Source organism: Saccostrea cucullata, unplaced genomic scaffold (assembly GCF_032062105.1).
Source record: "Saccostrea cucullata isolate Sc308-1 unplaced genomic scaffold, CSIRO_AGI_Scuc_v1 ctg4539, whole genome shotgun sequence".
NCBI classification, from domain to species: domain Eukaryota; kingdom Metazoa; phylum Mollusca; class Bivalvia; order Ostreida; family Ostreidae; genus Saccostrea; species Saccostrea cuccullata.
Genome location: NW_026930990.1, coordinates 662 through 17,102, shown reverse-complemented (window position 1 = coordinate 17,102; position 16,441 = coordinate 662). Strand labels below are relative to the sequence as shown.

General features: G+C 37.0%; 1 protein-coding gene across 1 annotated transcript; it reads right to left on the bottom strand.

The window, feature by feature from the left end:
• Positions 1–498: 498 nt before the first annotated feature.
• LOC134230927 (uncharacterized) lies at positions 499–1,332 on the bottom strand. Its single transcript, XM_062712797.1, has 2 exons — positions 780–1,332; positions 499–671 (listed from the first exon to the last, which is right to left on the bottom strand). The coding sequence occupies exons 1-2, from the start codon at positions 1,123–1,125 to the stop codon at positions 499–501; spliced, it is 519 nt and encodes a 172-aa protein (XP_062568781.1). The 5' UTR covers positions 1,126–1,332.
• Positions 1,333–16,441: the final 15,109 nt, after the last annotated feature.

Below are 16,441 nucleotides of genomic sequence, written 5' to 3'. Positions count from 1 at the left end.
GAAATACTTCGTCCATTAAGTCAAGGTTTCTATCACAAACATGATTTAACGCCCAATTCCATCATGGGCAATGTTGATGTAGTCTCAAAGCAGTGATATATCTCGGAATTTTATTGCTAGAGTTCGAGTCCCACGAATACCATTTCATATTTTACGGAAAGAATTTTTTTCGAGATTTTTTTTCTCTCGGAAAAGGTTTGTTTCTCATAATTTCATAAATTTCAATAATGAGAACTTAATTAAAATACTCAATTCACAAACTGAAGACGATTTCTTAACATCTGAAGCTAAAGGAATTCTGCACGCCTTGTTTCCCCATCTTCTTTCAACAAAGATAACAGAAATCTAAATGTTTTTTCATTTTATATGAATTATCATTTATTAATTGATTTTTACAGTAGAGGATTTTTTGTAGAAAAAGACGTTCGTACAACAGTAGCCTCAAGTTAAATTCCCAAGTATCTTCTTAAACAATCGCGATCACTACAGCACCAGATTTCACCTGCTTTTAAATTTTCCATGAAAAGACAATCTTCTTTCTGTCAAATAGAAATCATAGTACAGCGGACATTTATCTCGTCCCCACTGGGCGTACGTAATGCAAACAGAAGGACCATAGCTTTGACAGTTCGATATCTGGTTAGAGCAATTCAAACTACTTTGGGATAATGCTAAATAAATGTGAAAATATAAATTTAAGACAATTACAATAAGAATATTTCAAAAAAGTCGATATGCAATTCAGATAATAAATGAAAAAGCACAACTGTTAAGGTTACCTTCGCAAGTTTTATTTCTTAGCTCATTCTGAAGTAGGTGAAGGGCATCGAATGTGGAAACATGAAACACGTGTTTTGAATCTGAGGCTATATTTAAAAGTTCCCGTATGGATATTAAGTTTCCGATTCCTATTGCGAATGTTTTAATACCAGCTTTATGGGCTAGGTTGGCCGCCTGACTTGTTGCTGAAAGTGAAATGGACTGTCCGTCAGTCACAACGAACAAGACGTCACTAACAGGGGGCCCTGTCACCACCAATAGGGGTGAAGCTGTGCTGAATCGCGTAGGTGATTGCTTCAGCAGTGTGTGTGGAACCGGACATATATGGAATTCTATCGATGGCATTAAGAATGTCCGCCTTAGTATGGTATGTCTTTAAGTTGAAGTTTTCACGTATTCTTGTTGCAAAAGACACTGCACTGATTTGTACATTGGAGGGTCCTATGTCAAACTCTTTTACGAAGTTTTTGACAAAGTTAAGTTGTTCCCTAAAATGTCGCACTCCTTCACTTCCTGAGGAATCCAACAGAAAGACAATGTCAGCTGGTTTCAAGTTGCAATCTTAAAAAGTAGATGTTTAAGATGAAAGTAACGTAACCTGCGGTTATCTTTATTTCTGAAGCAGTATTTTGAGGGTAAAAAGGAAATGTTTTGCATTTAAAAGTGATGAACAAAAATTTGATTTTTTGTGCAGGTAGGAATGAATACCGAGCAATAGCGAACGCTGATTCCGCATTATATATCGATAAATTACTTTTTGCTTCTGTGTCTGAGTTTTATTCAGATTTAGCTACCAGTATATAAATTCAGATGTATAGGACTCTAAAGTGTGATGGGACTCCAAAGTCCGATGGTCACGCCAAAGTCCGATGGTCTGCGCCAAACCCCGATGGTTTGACACGCCAAAGTCTGATAGTGCGGGGGAAAAATTAACGCTTATGACATCATAGTACTGCTGTGCCAAACTGCGTCGCCGCTCGCAGAAGGATAAAACGTACGCTCAACTAGGACCTCGGGTCCCCCGCAAATAGTTCGTTATTTTGCGTAGTAATAAAACATTTTAGGAACTCTTCAGGCATTTAAGGCACAAAAGTAAATTCATCGATATCAATACGGAGACCTCAGGTCACCTTATATTTTAATCGAATTTTATATGATAGACAGTTTTCTTTGTCTTACTCCAAAATAATCATATTTATAACTTTATACAGATCTACTTCCTAATATATATATATATATATAACCAGAAACGTGAAAGTAATTAGGGGGACAAGAGGTAACCTTAAATTATACTGTACATCAGTAGGGAGACCAGTGGTCACCTTACCCTACTATCATATTGTACATCATTAGAAGGATCATAGGACACCTTACATTTTAAATTAATAGGGAGCCAAAAGTAACCTTTTATTGCACATCATAAGGGGGACCTGAGGATACCTTATATTGTACATCATTTGGGGGACCAGAGGTCACCTTATATTGTACATCAGTACGGGGACCAGTGGTCACCTTATATTGTACTGTATATCACCTTATTTTATACATCAGTAGGGGAGCCAGAGGACCCTTATACTGTACGTCAATAGGGGGACCAGGGGTCACCTTATATTGTACAGTACTTCAGTAGGGGACCAGAAGTCACCTTATCTTGTACATCAGTAGGGTGACCAGAAGTTACCTTATATTGTACATCAGTAGGGGAACCAGAGGTCACCTTATATTGTACATCAGTAGGGGGACCAGAAGTCACCTTATATTGTACATCAGTAGTGGGACCAGTAGTCACCTTACATTGTACATTACTTCTGTAGGGGACCAAAGGTAACCTTATATTGTACATCAGTTGGGGGACCAGAGGTCACCTTATATTGTACATCAGTAGGGGGACCAGAGGACACCTTATATTGTTCATCAATAAGGAGACCAGAGATCATCTTATACATGTATTGTACATCAGTAGGGGGACCAGAGGTCCCCTCATGTTGTTCATCAGTAAGGGGGCCCAGAGGTCACCTTATATTGTACATCAGTAGGGGTACAAGAGGACACCTTATATTGTACATCAACAAGAAGACCAGAGGTCACCTTATATTGTACATCAGCAGGGCGAGCAGAGGTCACCTTATATTGTACAGTACATTTTTAGGGGGTCCAGAGGTCATCTTATATTGATTTGATTTGAACATATTTATACCCGCACTTTCTAAAGAAAGTTCGTGTATATTGTTGTTACTCATGTCCGTCCGTCCGTCCGTCTGTCACACTTTTCTTCCCTGAACTCCTCTTACATTTTACACAGTAGCCTAATCATCTTTTGGGAGATGGTTGGTGGTGTCATGTAGATGTGCAGTAAGGTTTCGGAATTTTGATTTTGCCCCGGGGGGTCAAATGGGGGTCGAAAAATGATGTTTTTTATGCAAAAAGCCCTGTCTTCCCTGAACTCCTCTTACATTTTACACAGTAGGCTAATCATCTTTTGGGAGATGGTTGGTGGTGTCATGTAGATGTGCAGTAAGGTTTCGGAATTTTGATTTTGCCCCGGGGGGTCAAATGGGGGTCAAAAATGACGTTTTTTATGCAAAAAGCCCCGTCTTCCCTGAACTCCTCTTACATTTTACGCAGTAGCCTAATCATCTTTTGGGAGATGGTTGGTGGTGTCATGTAGATGTGCAGTAAGGTTTCGGAATTTTGATTTTGCCTTGGGGAGTCAAATGGGGGTCGAAAAATGATGTTTTTTATGCAAAAAGCCCCGTCTTCCCTGAACTCCTCTTACATTTTACACAGTAGGCTAATCATCTTTTGGGAGATGGTTGGTGTTGTCATGTAGATGTGCAATAAGGTTTCGGAATTTTGATTTTGCCCCGGGGGGTCAAATGGGGGTCGAAAAATGACGTTTTTTATGCAAAAAGCCCCGTCTTCCCTGAACTCCTCTTACATTTTACACAGTAGCCTAATCATCTTTTGGGAGATGGTTGATGGTGTCATGTAGATGTGCAGTAAGGTTTCGGAATTTTGATTTTGCCCCGGGGGGTCAAATGGGGGTCGAAAAATGACGTTTTTTATGCAAAAAGCCCCGTCTCCCCTGAACTCCTCTGACATTTTACACAGTAGCCTAATCATCTTTTGGGAGATGGTTGATGGTGTCATGTAGATGTGCAGTAGGGTTTCGGAATTTAGATTTTGCCCCAGGGGGTCAAATGGGGGTCAAAATGATGTTTTTTATGCAAAAAGCCCCGTCTTCCCTGAACTCCTCTTACATTTTACACAGTAGCCTAATCATCTTTTGGGAGATGGTTGGTGGTGTCCTGTAGATGTGCAGTAAGGTTTCGGAATTTTGATTTTGCCCCAGGGGGTCAAATGGGGGTCGAAAAATGATGTTTTTTATGCAAAAAGCCCCGTCTCCCCTGAACTCCTCTTACATTTTACACAGTAGCCTAATCATCTTTTGGGAGATGGTTGATGGTGTCATGTAGATGTGCAGTAAGGTTTCGGAATTTTGATTTTGCCCCAGGGGGTCAAATGGGGGTCGAAAAATGATGTTTTTTATGCAAAAAGCCCCGTCTTCCCTGAACTCCTCTTACATTTTACACAGTAGCCTAATCATCTTTTGGGAGATGGTTGGTGGTGTCCTGTAGATGTGCAGTAAGGTTTCGGAATTTTGATTTTGCCCCGGGGGGTCAAATGGGGGTCGAAAAATGATGTTTTTTATGCAAAAAGCCCCGTCTTCCCTGAACTCCTCTTACATTTTACACAGTAGCCTAATCATCTTTTGGGAGATTGTTGGTGGTGTCCTGTAGATGTGCAGTAAAGTTTCAGAATTTTGATTTTGCCCCAGGGGGTCAAATGGGGGTCGAAAAATGATGTTTTTTATGCAAAAAGCCCTGTCTTCCCTGAACTCCTCTTACATTTTACACAGTAGCCTAATCATCTTTTGGGAGATGGTTGGTGGTGTCCTGTAGATGTGCAGTAAGGTTTCGGAATTTTGATTTTGCCCCGGGGGGTCAAATGGGGGTCGAAAAATGATGTTTTTTATGCAAAAAGCCCCGTCTCCCCTGAACTCCTCTTACATTTTACACAGTAGGCTAATCATCTTTTGGGAGATGGTTGGTGGTGTCATGTAGATGTGCAGCAATGTTTCAGAATTTTGATTTTGGCCCAGGGGGTCAAAAGGGGGTCGAAAAATGACGTTTTTTATGCAAAAAGGCCTGTTTTCCCTGAACTCCTCTTACATTTTACACAGTAGCCTAATCATCTTTTGGGAGATGGTTGGTGGTGTCATGTAGATGTACAGTAAGGTTTTGAAATGTTGAATTTGCCCCGGGGGAACTAATGGTGTCGAAAAATGATATTTTAAAAAGTGAGGTCAAGGTCAAAGGAAAATTCAAGGTCAAAATAAGTTGACGTATTAATAGCTCTTAGCAGTATGTATCAGCATATGAGGTTTGATAAATATATCTTGAATTGTTTATTCAAAACTGGTCTAGACATTAATTTTAGAAAAGTGATATCAAGGTCACAGGAAAAGTCAAGGTAAAAAAGAGTGAAGCATCGTAAAGCTTACATCAGTATGTATCATCATGTGAAGTTTCATTACACAACTTGAATGGTTTCTTTAAAATAAAGCTAAACACTAATTTAAAGAAAAGTTAAGTGAAGGTCAAAGGAAAAGTCAAAGTCAAAAAATATTGCTGCAGTTGGATATTTACATCAGTATGCATCAACATATGAACTTTGATAAAAATATCTAGAAAGTTTCTTTGAGCCCGATGGAAAGACAGATGGAAGGGTGGAGGACGGACATGACAAAAACTATATATGTATTCCTAATCATGGTGTGGCATAAAAAACTTGAATCTACATTATATGAGCATGTTCCATCTATCAAGATTATACAAGCAAATTCAAAGAATTGTGGTCCTCTGCTTTCTGTGTTTTACTGAATGAGATACCATAATTTATGGCAGATTGTGTGTCAAATATGCACCCCTATCATATATCAATTTTTGAAAATTGGGTCAAAGGGGAAAAATCATAGCATGCTCTGAAACATTTTGTTGCAGGTAATGTACATGTCAAATATGAAAGTCCTATCTCTTTTGAATCAAAAGTTATATATATAATATAATATTTTTGAAAAGTAGGTTAAACTTCTAGGTCAAGGTCACAGAGTCAAAAGTCATGATATATTTAGAAAAGTCTTTTCACATGTAATAAACATGTATAATCTGAATGCCCTTTCTTTTCTCTTTCAAAATGATCAATTTAAAATGTTATTTTTTGGAAAGTAGGTAAAACTTTAAGGTCAAGGTCTCACTTGGGTTAAAAAATCATAGTATATTTAGAAAGTTTTGTGTAATGTGCATGTGAAATATGAAAGCACTATCTCTTATCATTCAAAAGTTATGACCAAGGTTAAATTTATTGTGACAGATGCACATACTAGCTGTCAATAAGATGGACAGACTGACAGACAAATGAGATTTAGTGTCCCCTCCCTTTCCCCAAAATGGGGGACAAGAATGCCCTTGCTGTTCTTGAGAAGAAGATTTATGATGGAAAAAATTCCCTGCATATTTCTTAACGCAAATCAATATTGTGTTTTTATGTCATTTTGTTTGTTGTTAAACATCCCTCTCAGGAATTTTTCACTCATATGGAGACACCACCATTTGAAAAATAATGAGGACAAGTTAGATTTGAGGTCAACATTCATTTTAGGAGTTTTCAACCATTAAGACGTAAAGAAATATTAACTCGATCCTTCCCCTCACCCCTTCCCAGACCCCTGTTTGTTCATGTATGCAAAAAAAAAAAATGTTTATACAAATAGTTTAATGTGGTCCATCTCTGAATGATTCTCATTCCTAATTCTAGGAAGATATGTTGACACAAATTCATGAATAAAATGTCAAGTAATCTTATCATTGATGCACTTTTATTTAATTTAAGGCAGTCATATTGTGAACATTTCCAGCTCATTAGGAGAGTGAGGATGACCTCTAGGGGTTCATAACCTTTATACCATTAAATTTACATAACATAATAACACAAGAAACAATATTATGTATAGTCAAATGGAAAAAGTTTCCTACTATTTAGGAGTCACATGATCATTTGTCATTACAGGGACAGGGAAGTGGATTGGGAGATCCCCTCAACACCCCCCCCCCTTCCCCCGGAATTTGCAGGACTATAATATATACTGAAGGAAATAAAAATGACTTTGGATGCCCTAAGTGTCCCTCCACCCTAGAAAACAGACCAAACCATAACTTCTTTTTTTTCTTGCTTCTCAGGAAATTCTGGTCTGGAACCCCCCCCCCCTCCCTCCCAGAAAAAAAAATTCTGGATCTTGTAACTGAATGTAACGTTGATAACGGGGGATAACTCTTCAGAATGTGAAATTCGTCTATTGTAGCATCGGATGACCTTTGATCCTTTAAACTTCAACCTAACCGTTTGCATTTCAGACTATTTTACCCAAATATATACCAAAACTTGTACTTACCGATTGTTATTATTTAGGCCCTGTCATCTTCATGAAATATAATCCAGTTAGAACACAAAATGAAATAATTCCTACCGACATATATGCAATGATGCACACTAGTATCCTACTGCACGTGCAGTGAAATCTAAAATGATAATGCCAATGGTAAAACTAGTACTTAAGTTGGGTACGTGACGCAAGCCAAATGTGATGCAGGTGTTTAGATACATGTATAGTGCAAGAACAAATTGAAAATTATCATTTACAAAAGATGTTTTATTTTAGCTTTGCAATCTAGGCCTATTTGCAAAAACAGACAAATAAGGTGTGTTTGTGTGTGTGTGTGTTGATGGGAGACGGGTGGGGGTTGACCATTAAATTGATTGTGTATATGGCAGCTTTCAAGAAGTTTCTGCCTAATCAAATATAAATAAACTTTGCACATATTGAAAAATTCATCAAAAACGCTTTACACTAATTTGAATAATATATTATTTGTTGTTAATCTATATGAGAAAATAGATTTAAAAAGTTCCAATTATGTGCCAAAAATCCTCCCCCCCCCCTTTATCAAACCTAATTTACATCATTAATTAAATTCTGTAGTTTAATTTCCGACTGGTAATGAATTGATAATATGAAATACCTATAAAATGGAGGCCCATGGGTCACATGGTCACTAGCTGCAGATCTGTAGCATTATGGTTTTATATATTAGTATTTGACTGCAGATCCTGTAATGCAAAAAAGGTGCAATTTACGGCGCAATATTTTTTGCGCACTTCTGGGGAGAATTTCTCCACTTTCCAGCATCGGTCAATTTACTACCTATCAATTCCTAATTTTAGGCACATTATTTAATCAATCTGTATATTTTATCCATCTCCCAACCCTTTATAGTCGTCTCTACTCGAGATAAACTCGATTAAAATTATTTGTTAGATTGCTGAAAATTCACATCAAGCGAGTTTATTGCCTGTAGAGATTACTATAAATGGCTGGGAGGTGGACAAAATATATATATTGGCCAGAGAATGTGTCCAAAATTAGGGAGTGAAAGGTAGTTGATTGACTAATGCTAGAAAGTGAAGAAATTCTGCCCAAAAGTGCTAAAAAAATATTGCGCGTAAATTGCACCTTTTTTGCATATGGGGATCTGTAGCGTTATGATCAAAGACAAATATATAAAACCAGATCTGCAGCTACATGGTCACCTGAGCATATTATGCTCAATTTGATGAATACATGTATTATGTAAATTATTGAATTATATTGACTTTTTCCTTGGTAAAGCCCAATATGAAGAAGTGTGCATTTAAAGGCAAACACCATAGTGCGGGTATTACTGTCTCATGACAGCATCTAGTTTATTATGCAAATACATAAATGGATTGGGCAGCAGGCATAGCCTATATAAGCCCTCTCATCTTATATTAAACATCAGTAGGGGGACCAGAGGACACCTTAGATTGTACATCAGTAGGGGGACCAGAGGTCACCTTATATTGTACATCAGCAGGGCGACCAGAGGTCACCTTATACTGTACATCAGTAGTGGGACCAGAAGTCACCTTATATTGTACATCAGTAGGGGAACCAGAGGTCACCTTATATTGTACATCAGTAGTGGGACCAGAGGTCACCTTAAATTGTACAATACATCAGTAGGGGACCAGAAGTCCCCTTAAATTGTACATCAGTAGGGGGACCAGAGGTAATCTTATATTGAACATTAGTAGGGGGACCAGAGGACAACTTATATTGCACATAGGGGAAACAGAAGTCACATTATATTGTACATCAGTAGGGGGACCAGAGGTCACCTTACATTGTACATTAGCAGGGGAACCAGAGGTCATCTTATATTGTGCAGTACATCAGCAGGGGACCAGAGATCACCTTATGGTGTACAGGGTAGGGGTCCAGAGATGACTTTATATTGTACAGTACATCAGTAGGGGACAAAAGGTCACCTTATATTGTACAGTACATCAGTAGCGGACCAGGGGTAACCTTATATTGTACATTCCCTAACAAAAAAATACTATAGTAAACTATAGTTAACTATAGTACCAAAGTTAAAACTTTGGAACTTTGATTTACTATGGTGAAAACTTTGGAACTTTGATTTACTATAGTAAGAACTTTGAAACTTTGATTTACTATGGCGAAAACTTTGGAACTTTGATTTACTATGGTGAAAACTTTGGAACTTTGATTTACTATGGTGAAAACTTTGGAACTTTGATTTACTATGGTGAAAACTTTGAAACTTTGATTTACTATGGTGGAACTTTGATTTACTATGGAAAACTTTGAACTTTGATACTATAGTGAAAACTTTGGAACTTTGATTCACTATGATGAAAACTTTGGAACTTTGATTAAATACTATAAAACCCGTGGATTTTTGGTTTTGCTTCTATTCTGTACATTTTATGAAATGTCAAGAATAAGATTTATTGAGGCTTAAATGAACGTTAGAAAAACCCGACCCCTCCGCTATAAGAACAAAGTACAAGAAATGAATTTTAATTAAAAAAAAATATATTAGCACCGATAAAAAAGCAATATTTATCATCATTTATGGAGAAAAAATTATCATAAGATAAAAAAACAAACCAAAATCATTACCCTTAAAACAGATAAATAATTTAAAAAATTAATAAAAAAAATACAAAAACTTCAATACTTTAATTTACTATAGTAAAAACTTTGGAACTTTGATTTACTATGAAAAAAACTTTGGAACTTTGAATAACTACGGTATAAACTTTTGAACTTTGATTTACTATGGTGAAAACTTTGGAACTTTGATTTACTTTGGTGAAAACTTTGGAACTTTGATTTACTATAGTAGAAACTTTGGAACTTTGATTTACTATGGCGAAAACTTTGGAACTTTGATTTACTATGGTAAAAACTTTGGAACTTTGATTTACTATGGTGAAAACTTTGGAACTTTGATTTACTATAGTACACTATAGTAAACTATAGTTAACTATAGTTAACTATAGTATTTTTTTGTTAGAGTTAGTATGGAGGCCAGAGGTCACCTTTTACATGTAAGAGAGCTGTTCAATAAATAATAAATCTCTGCTCTTCTCATACCTTTGCTGTTTTTGTCAAGTACATCTTATTGTAAATTTTGTTTTAAGGGTTTTAAGCAGGAGATTCAAGTTCATTATCGGTTTGAAATTCAAACAAATTTGGATAACTACAAATACTGATATTTTTAATAATTGTTTAAATATTCTTACACGCAGTCGTTTTCACTCATTTTTTTAAACATAGGGTGCCTTTTGAGTACTAAGCTTTTTTGACTGTCAAACGTTTCTTTAAAACAGTGTGAACTACTCCCGAAATGATGTCTATCAAATTTGCTATGTGTCGTATATAGTCAATCATACACCATCAATGATTATTTGTTGAAATTTGGCAAATAGTACATTAGTTGTTTATTTTTTTATTTGCAAGGACGGTATCCATTTTTGATGCCCATCATATAATTTTTTATCATTGAAATCCACCTGCTCAATTGTCTATAAAATAGACATTGATTGCTGTAATTTTAACATAATTATATCAGTGAGTATTTCTTTGGGATTCTTAGCAAGTTTTACAGCAGCTTTAATGAACGGTTTAATTTCACTTTTGTTTAGTCATCATTTCGTAAGTTCTATGGTCGATAGACTCGATACAATGACCTTGTCAGCAAATACAATTTATCATTGAGTCAAATGCTGGCTGACGTTTTTCATACCAATTGTTAGTCCATTATTTATGCACTGAATTGACGACGGATTTTTTACGTTATTTCCTGATCATGACAACGGTCACACGGCGGGTGTGACTGGTCGGCAGGGGATGCTCACTCCTCCATGGCACCTGATCCAACCTCTGATGTTTCGGGGTTTGCTCTGCTCTTATTTTGTATTGTTTTATGGACTTTGAGATTGAATACTGTTCGCTATCTCCATATCTTTCTTATTGATTCTTTATCATTCATATTTAATGCAGTGTCTCGAATACCCTTGTTTCCAGCTTCTCACATTGAAATTATGTGATGAAAAGTGGTCACATCAACTGTTATTAATTCATTAAAGATTCAATAATGAGAAAAAGTCAAGCTTAATGCCATATGATATCTGTATTGTATGTCATAGAGTTTGAAGGACATTATTTATTGAACAGCCCTCTTAATTTGTATATCAGTAGGGGGACCAGATGTCACCTTATATTGTACATCATTAAAACTAAGGATCACACTATTTTTAACTACGATGAGGAAACTGGAAGACACTTTATATTTTACATCAATAAGAAGACAAGTTGTCATCTTATATTGTAAGTCAACAGGGAATCCAAAAGACACCCAATATTTTAGATAGATATTGAGACCAAAGGACTCCTTATTTGGTCACCTGAATCAACTCATGTGACTTATTGCTACCTGTTTTTTCTGGCGTCGTGCGCTGTGCATTGTGCGTTAACATTTGAATATTTCAGCTTTTCTCTGCAATTCCTCAACCATTTACAACCAATTTTGGAATAAAGCATCTATGGGTGAAGGGGAGATTTTTTAAATCATGGTCCTTGTCCTCAACACCCTAGTTGGGGCGAAACTACTACTATTGATGAAATCTTTAAAAATCTTCTTTACTCATTGACATCAAGCCGTCTAACTGTTGGCTTGATTATTATAAGCATTGACTCCTCTACCAAAATTGTGAAATTCATTGTCCCAATGTCAGGGGCCCTAGGGTTAGGACATGGCTATAAAAATTTATATAATGAAATGCATTTATTCTTTGAAAATCTTTTCCTCTGTCCCTGGATATTAAACAAACTAACTACATGTATAGATATGATGAGGAAGGATATTCTCTCCAAAGTTTTGAAATTCGTGACCCAAAGGTCAGGGATTCTGTTGTTACGGTGGGGCTATATAAATTGTAAAGTTAAAATTCATTAATCATTTACAAAATCTTCCTCTCTGCACCTGGATATTAATTAAACTCACTACATATAGTTATGATTAGCAAGGGAGCCTCGTCCAGAATTAGAAATTTTAAGGCCCCCGGCTCATGGGTACCATTGAGGGGTGGGGACTCTAATTAAATACATTAATTGAATTAATGCTTTGAAATTTGTTCTTTGGTAGAAATCAAATTTTTTTATGAACAAGGGTGCCTTTTCCAAAATTGTGAAATGTATGACCCCAGGATGAGGGTTATTGTGGTCAGTGGGCACTACTAATTATTGCCAATTATTACTGATTATTTGAAATGTACTTTTTGTTCCCCTACGCTCTATATAGGTATTAAGTCGCCAAACTAAGCATGCTAAGTATATAGTTATGATGAGCAATGGTGCTTTTTTCACAATTGCGAATTTCATGGCCTCTGGTTCAAAGCGCAAAACAAATTCAACTGTTTTAAAGTTTTGACATGATTTTTAGATGACCTATAAGACCCATAAGACCCCTACGCTCTATATAGGTATTAAGTCGCCAAACTAAGCATGCTAAGTATATAGTAATGATGAGCAATGGTGCTTTTTTCACAATTGCGAATTTCATGGCCTCTGGTTCAAAGCGCGAAACAAATTCAACTGTTTTAAAGTTTTTACATGATGTTTAGATGACCTATAAGACCCATAAGCCTCTTGTCGTATTCTTATAAGAAAAGTTCTAGTTTCCTGTTAATATGCATTTTATCTGTAACCTCTGGTCCGCCCTTATTTTTCTTTTTAGGTGTCTCTTGGTAAGGAGGGTCTAGAATCGTTGATGCCTTATCTCTGCATTCATATCAATTTCATTTTATGTCTGGTTTCCTTAAAAATGTACAACAAAGGGGACCACTGGTCTCCCTATTTATGTACAACACAAGGCCTCCCTTGTGTTGTAAAATACAAGGTGACCTTAAGTCCCCATAATGATCTACAACTAAGGGTGACCTCTGACCCCCTATTGATGTACAATATAATCTGACGTCTGGTCTTGTACAGTATAAGGTGACCTCTGGCCCATTTCTGTTGTACAATATAAAGGTGACCTTTGGTCTCCATAATGAAATAAAATATAAGGTGACCTTTGATCAACCTATAGATGTACAATATTAGGTGTCCTCTGGTCCACCTAGTGACGAACGTAAAACTGACCTGAAAGCTCTGTACCCCTACTGATGTACAGTATGAGGTGACCAATGGTCCTCCTACTGATGTAAAATATAAGGTGACCTCTGGTCTCCCTACTGATGTACAATATAAAGTTTCCCCTGGTCCCCCTACTGATGTACAATATAAGGTGACCTCTGGTCCCCTACTGATGTACAATATAAGGTGACCTCTGGTCCCCCTACTGATGTACAATATAAGGTGACCACTGGTCCTCCTACTGATGTACAATATAAGATAACCTCTGGTCCCCCAACTGATGTTAAGTGCAATATAAGGTGTCCTCTGGTCCCCCTACTGATGTACAATATAAGGTGACCCCTGGTCCCCCTACTGATGTACAATATTAGGTGACCCCTGGTCCCCCTACTGATATACAATATAAGGTGACCCCTGGCCCCCCTTCTTGATGCACAATATAAGGTGACCCCTGGTCCCTCTACTGATGTACAACATAAGGTGACCTCTTGCCCCCCCCCCCCCCCCGCCGATGAACAATGTAAGGTGACCTCTGGTCCCCCTAATGATGAACAGTATAAGGTGACATCTGGTCCCCCTACTGATGTTCATTTTAAGGTGACATCTGGTCCCCCATTTGATGTAGAACAGAAGATGACATCTGGTCTCCCTTTTGATGTACAATATAAGGTGACCTATGGTCGCCCTAAAGATGTACAATATAAAATGCCCTCTGGTCGTATTTACTTTTTGTTACCTCTGGTATCCATATAAAGATTATGGGAACAAGCGGAAGTCTTCTATTGTACCGTTCACGGTAGCTCAGTCGGTAGAGCGCTCGCTCCGTGATCGGGAGGTCGTGAGTTCGCATCTCGGCCGCGACAGACCTAGTCGTTAAAATGGGTAGCAACTGTTCCTTCGCCATGCGCTCGGCACTTTGAAGTGAAAGTTGCGGGTCCTTCGGATGAGACCTTAAAAACCGAGGCCCCGTGTCAGCGGCAGGCGCTGGCACGATAAAGATCCCTCACTGCTCAATGGCCCTGAGTGCCGAGTAAAGGTCAAATTTGAAGCCCTTCACCGGCATACGGTGACGTCTCCATATGAGTGAAAAATTCTCGAGAGGGACGTTAAACAATATACAATCAATCAATCTATTGTACATCAATAAGGATTTCATTCTTCACAAATTGTAGTATATGAATGAGACAAAGGTAATCTTACGTGTACATTATTACGATGTGAATGTTGTAAGTAGGCAATAATTTAAAATCATGGTATGTGTAGAATTATTTTTCAAATCCTCTCCAAAAAAAGTTGCGATCCTAATTTTTTGACAGAGAAAAAGAGCACAATTTCTCCGAATTCTCTAAATGTATGTAATTGGAATTCGGAGGATTAGTCAAGTTGCTTGTCTTAAATACAGTATATGTATCCCAAAAGTAAATAACAATTGGTGCATTGTTTAAAGTTTTATTTCGTTTTTTAATGTAGTTTTGATTGGTTAATGCATTTGCTGTGTAAATTCTAGGGAAAGGGGAGGAGAACTCGATTTCGCAATACAGGGGGTACATCTTCTTTGTAAGATAAATAAAATCAGGGGTTTACTTAAAAGTGTTAAAGTGATGAGGTCGCCTATTGAAGCATGACCTCATAAGGAAGACAAAGGAGACATTAAATAATTTATTAACAAATACTAGTAATTATTCCATTATGTTGAAGAATTGGTGAAAAGTCCGAGCGAAATGAAAAGGTAGGGGGTGGTAGGGGCAAGATCTTCATCCTCCCCATGCTTGTTAGAGATCTGCGAATGCAGAGACTGGACGTCGTTTACTTTGAGTCGCTTACTATTAGTAAGAAGATCAGAGATTAGGCACTGTGTTATTTAGATACTATAACCTTACATTGAATAAAAAAAATTCAAAGGGGAGACCACAGGTCACCCAACATAATCCAAAAATGTGATACTCATATATCATATATCTTATAATATTACAGTTAATGTTGCTCAGCACCCTCCCCACCCCCCCCCCCTCCTCTTTCTTTTCTAATACCCATCAGATGGTTATTCCTTTGACAAAAATAAATTTTCTGTTTTTTTTTACACTGTAAAGGCTTCACAGTATTACGATTTATTCTATTTTTACTTTACGTATACAACGCACTACATTTTGTAGCGGAGTAAACAGACCCGATAGTCGTGAACTGAGCAGGGGACCTAAGGTCCTAGTAGAGCGTACGTTTTATCCTTCTGCTCGCCGCTCCATGCGAAGGCCCTATTGTTTTAAATAAATGCAACATAAATACAAAGACTTGCCCTCAGCCTTTGGATATGAGTGCGAGACTAACACTTATCAATCTAAAATCGAAATATATATCAACTGTAACCTAAATATCTTGGTAAGGTGCAGAACTAACCCAATTCAGTCCAACTAATCCTTTAATCTCTTGAGTAGGTTCGAAGAAACACATTAGTGTACAAGGACTAAACTTCTTATCAGTCGAATACCTCTGCTGGGTGAAAACAATAAGAAAATCAGTAAAATTGTATGCAAGACGAATAATGAATCAATAGATTTTGAATGCAGTTCCCTATGTTAAAAAATCTTTAATATCATCCGGGCTTCCATTAAGTAGAATAAGGCCGTCATCTCTAAGTCTGCCGTAATAAATAAGTTTGTCGGCATGTTGAAAAGATATTACATCATCAGTGATGTCATTCATGCGTATATATTTGCATATCTATTGCTCTCTCACACTATGAACATGTAGTCTTCAATTGCCTGTACTATGTGTGCAATTGCTCTATCACTCTCGTGTAGAACAATCTCGATTACACTTATATAACGTGTTGAGAAGTATATATATGAAATGTTTCGTAAGAAGAATGAAAATAAGTTTTTAATAATATTTTTTGAAAAAAAGGAAATTCAGAATACACATGTATTTAAAATTGCTGATTTATATCTTAAAAAATTCAGTTTTGGTCAATGTATTTAATTGTACAATAAACCTTTATAAAATCTTAGAGAACTG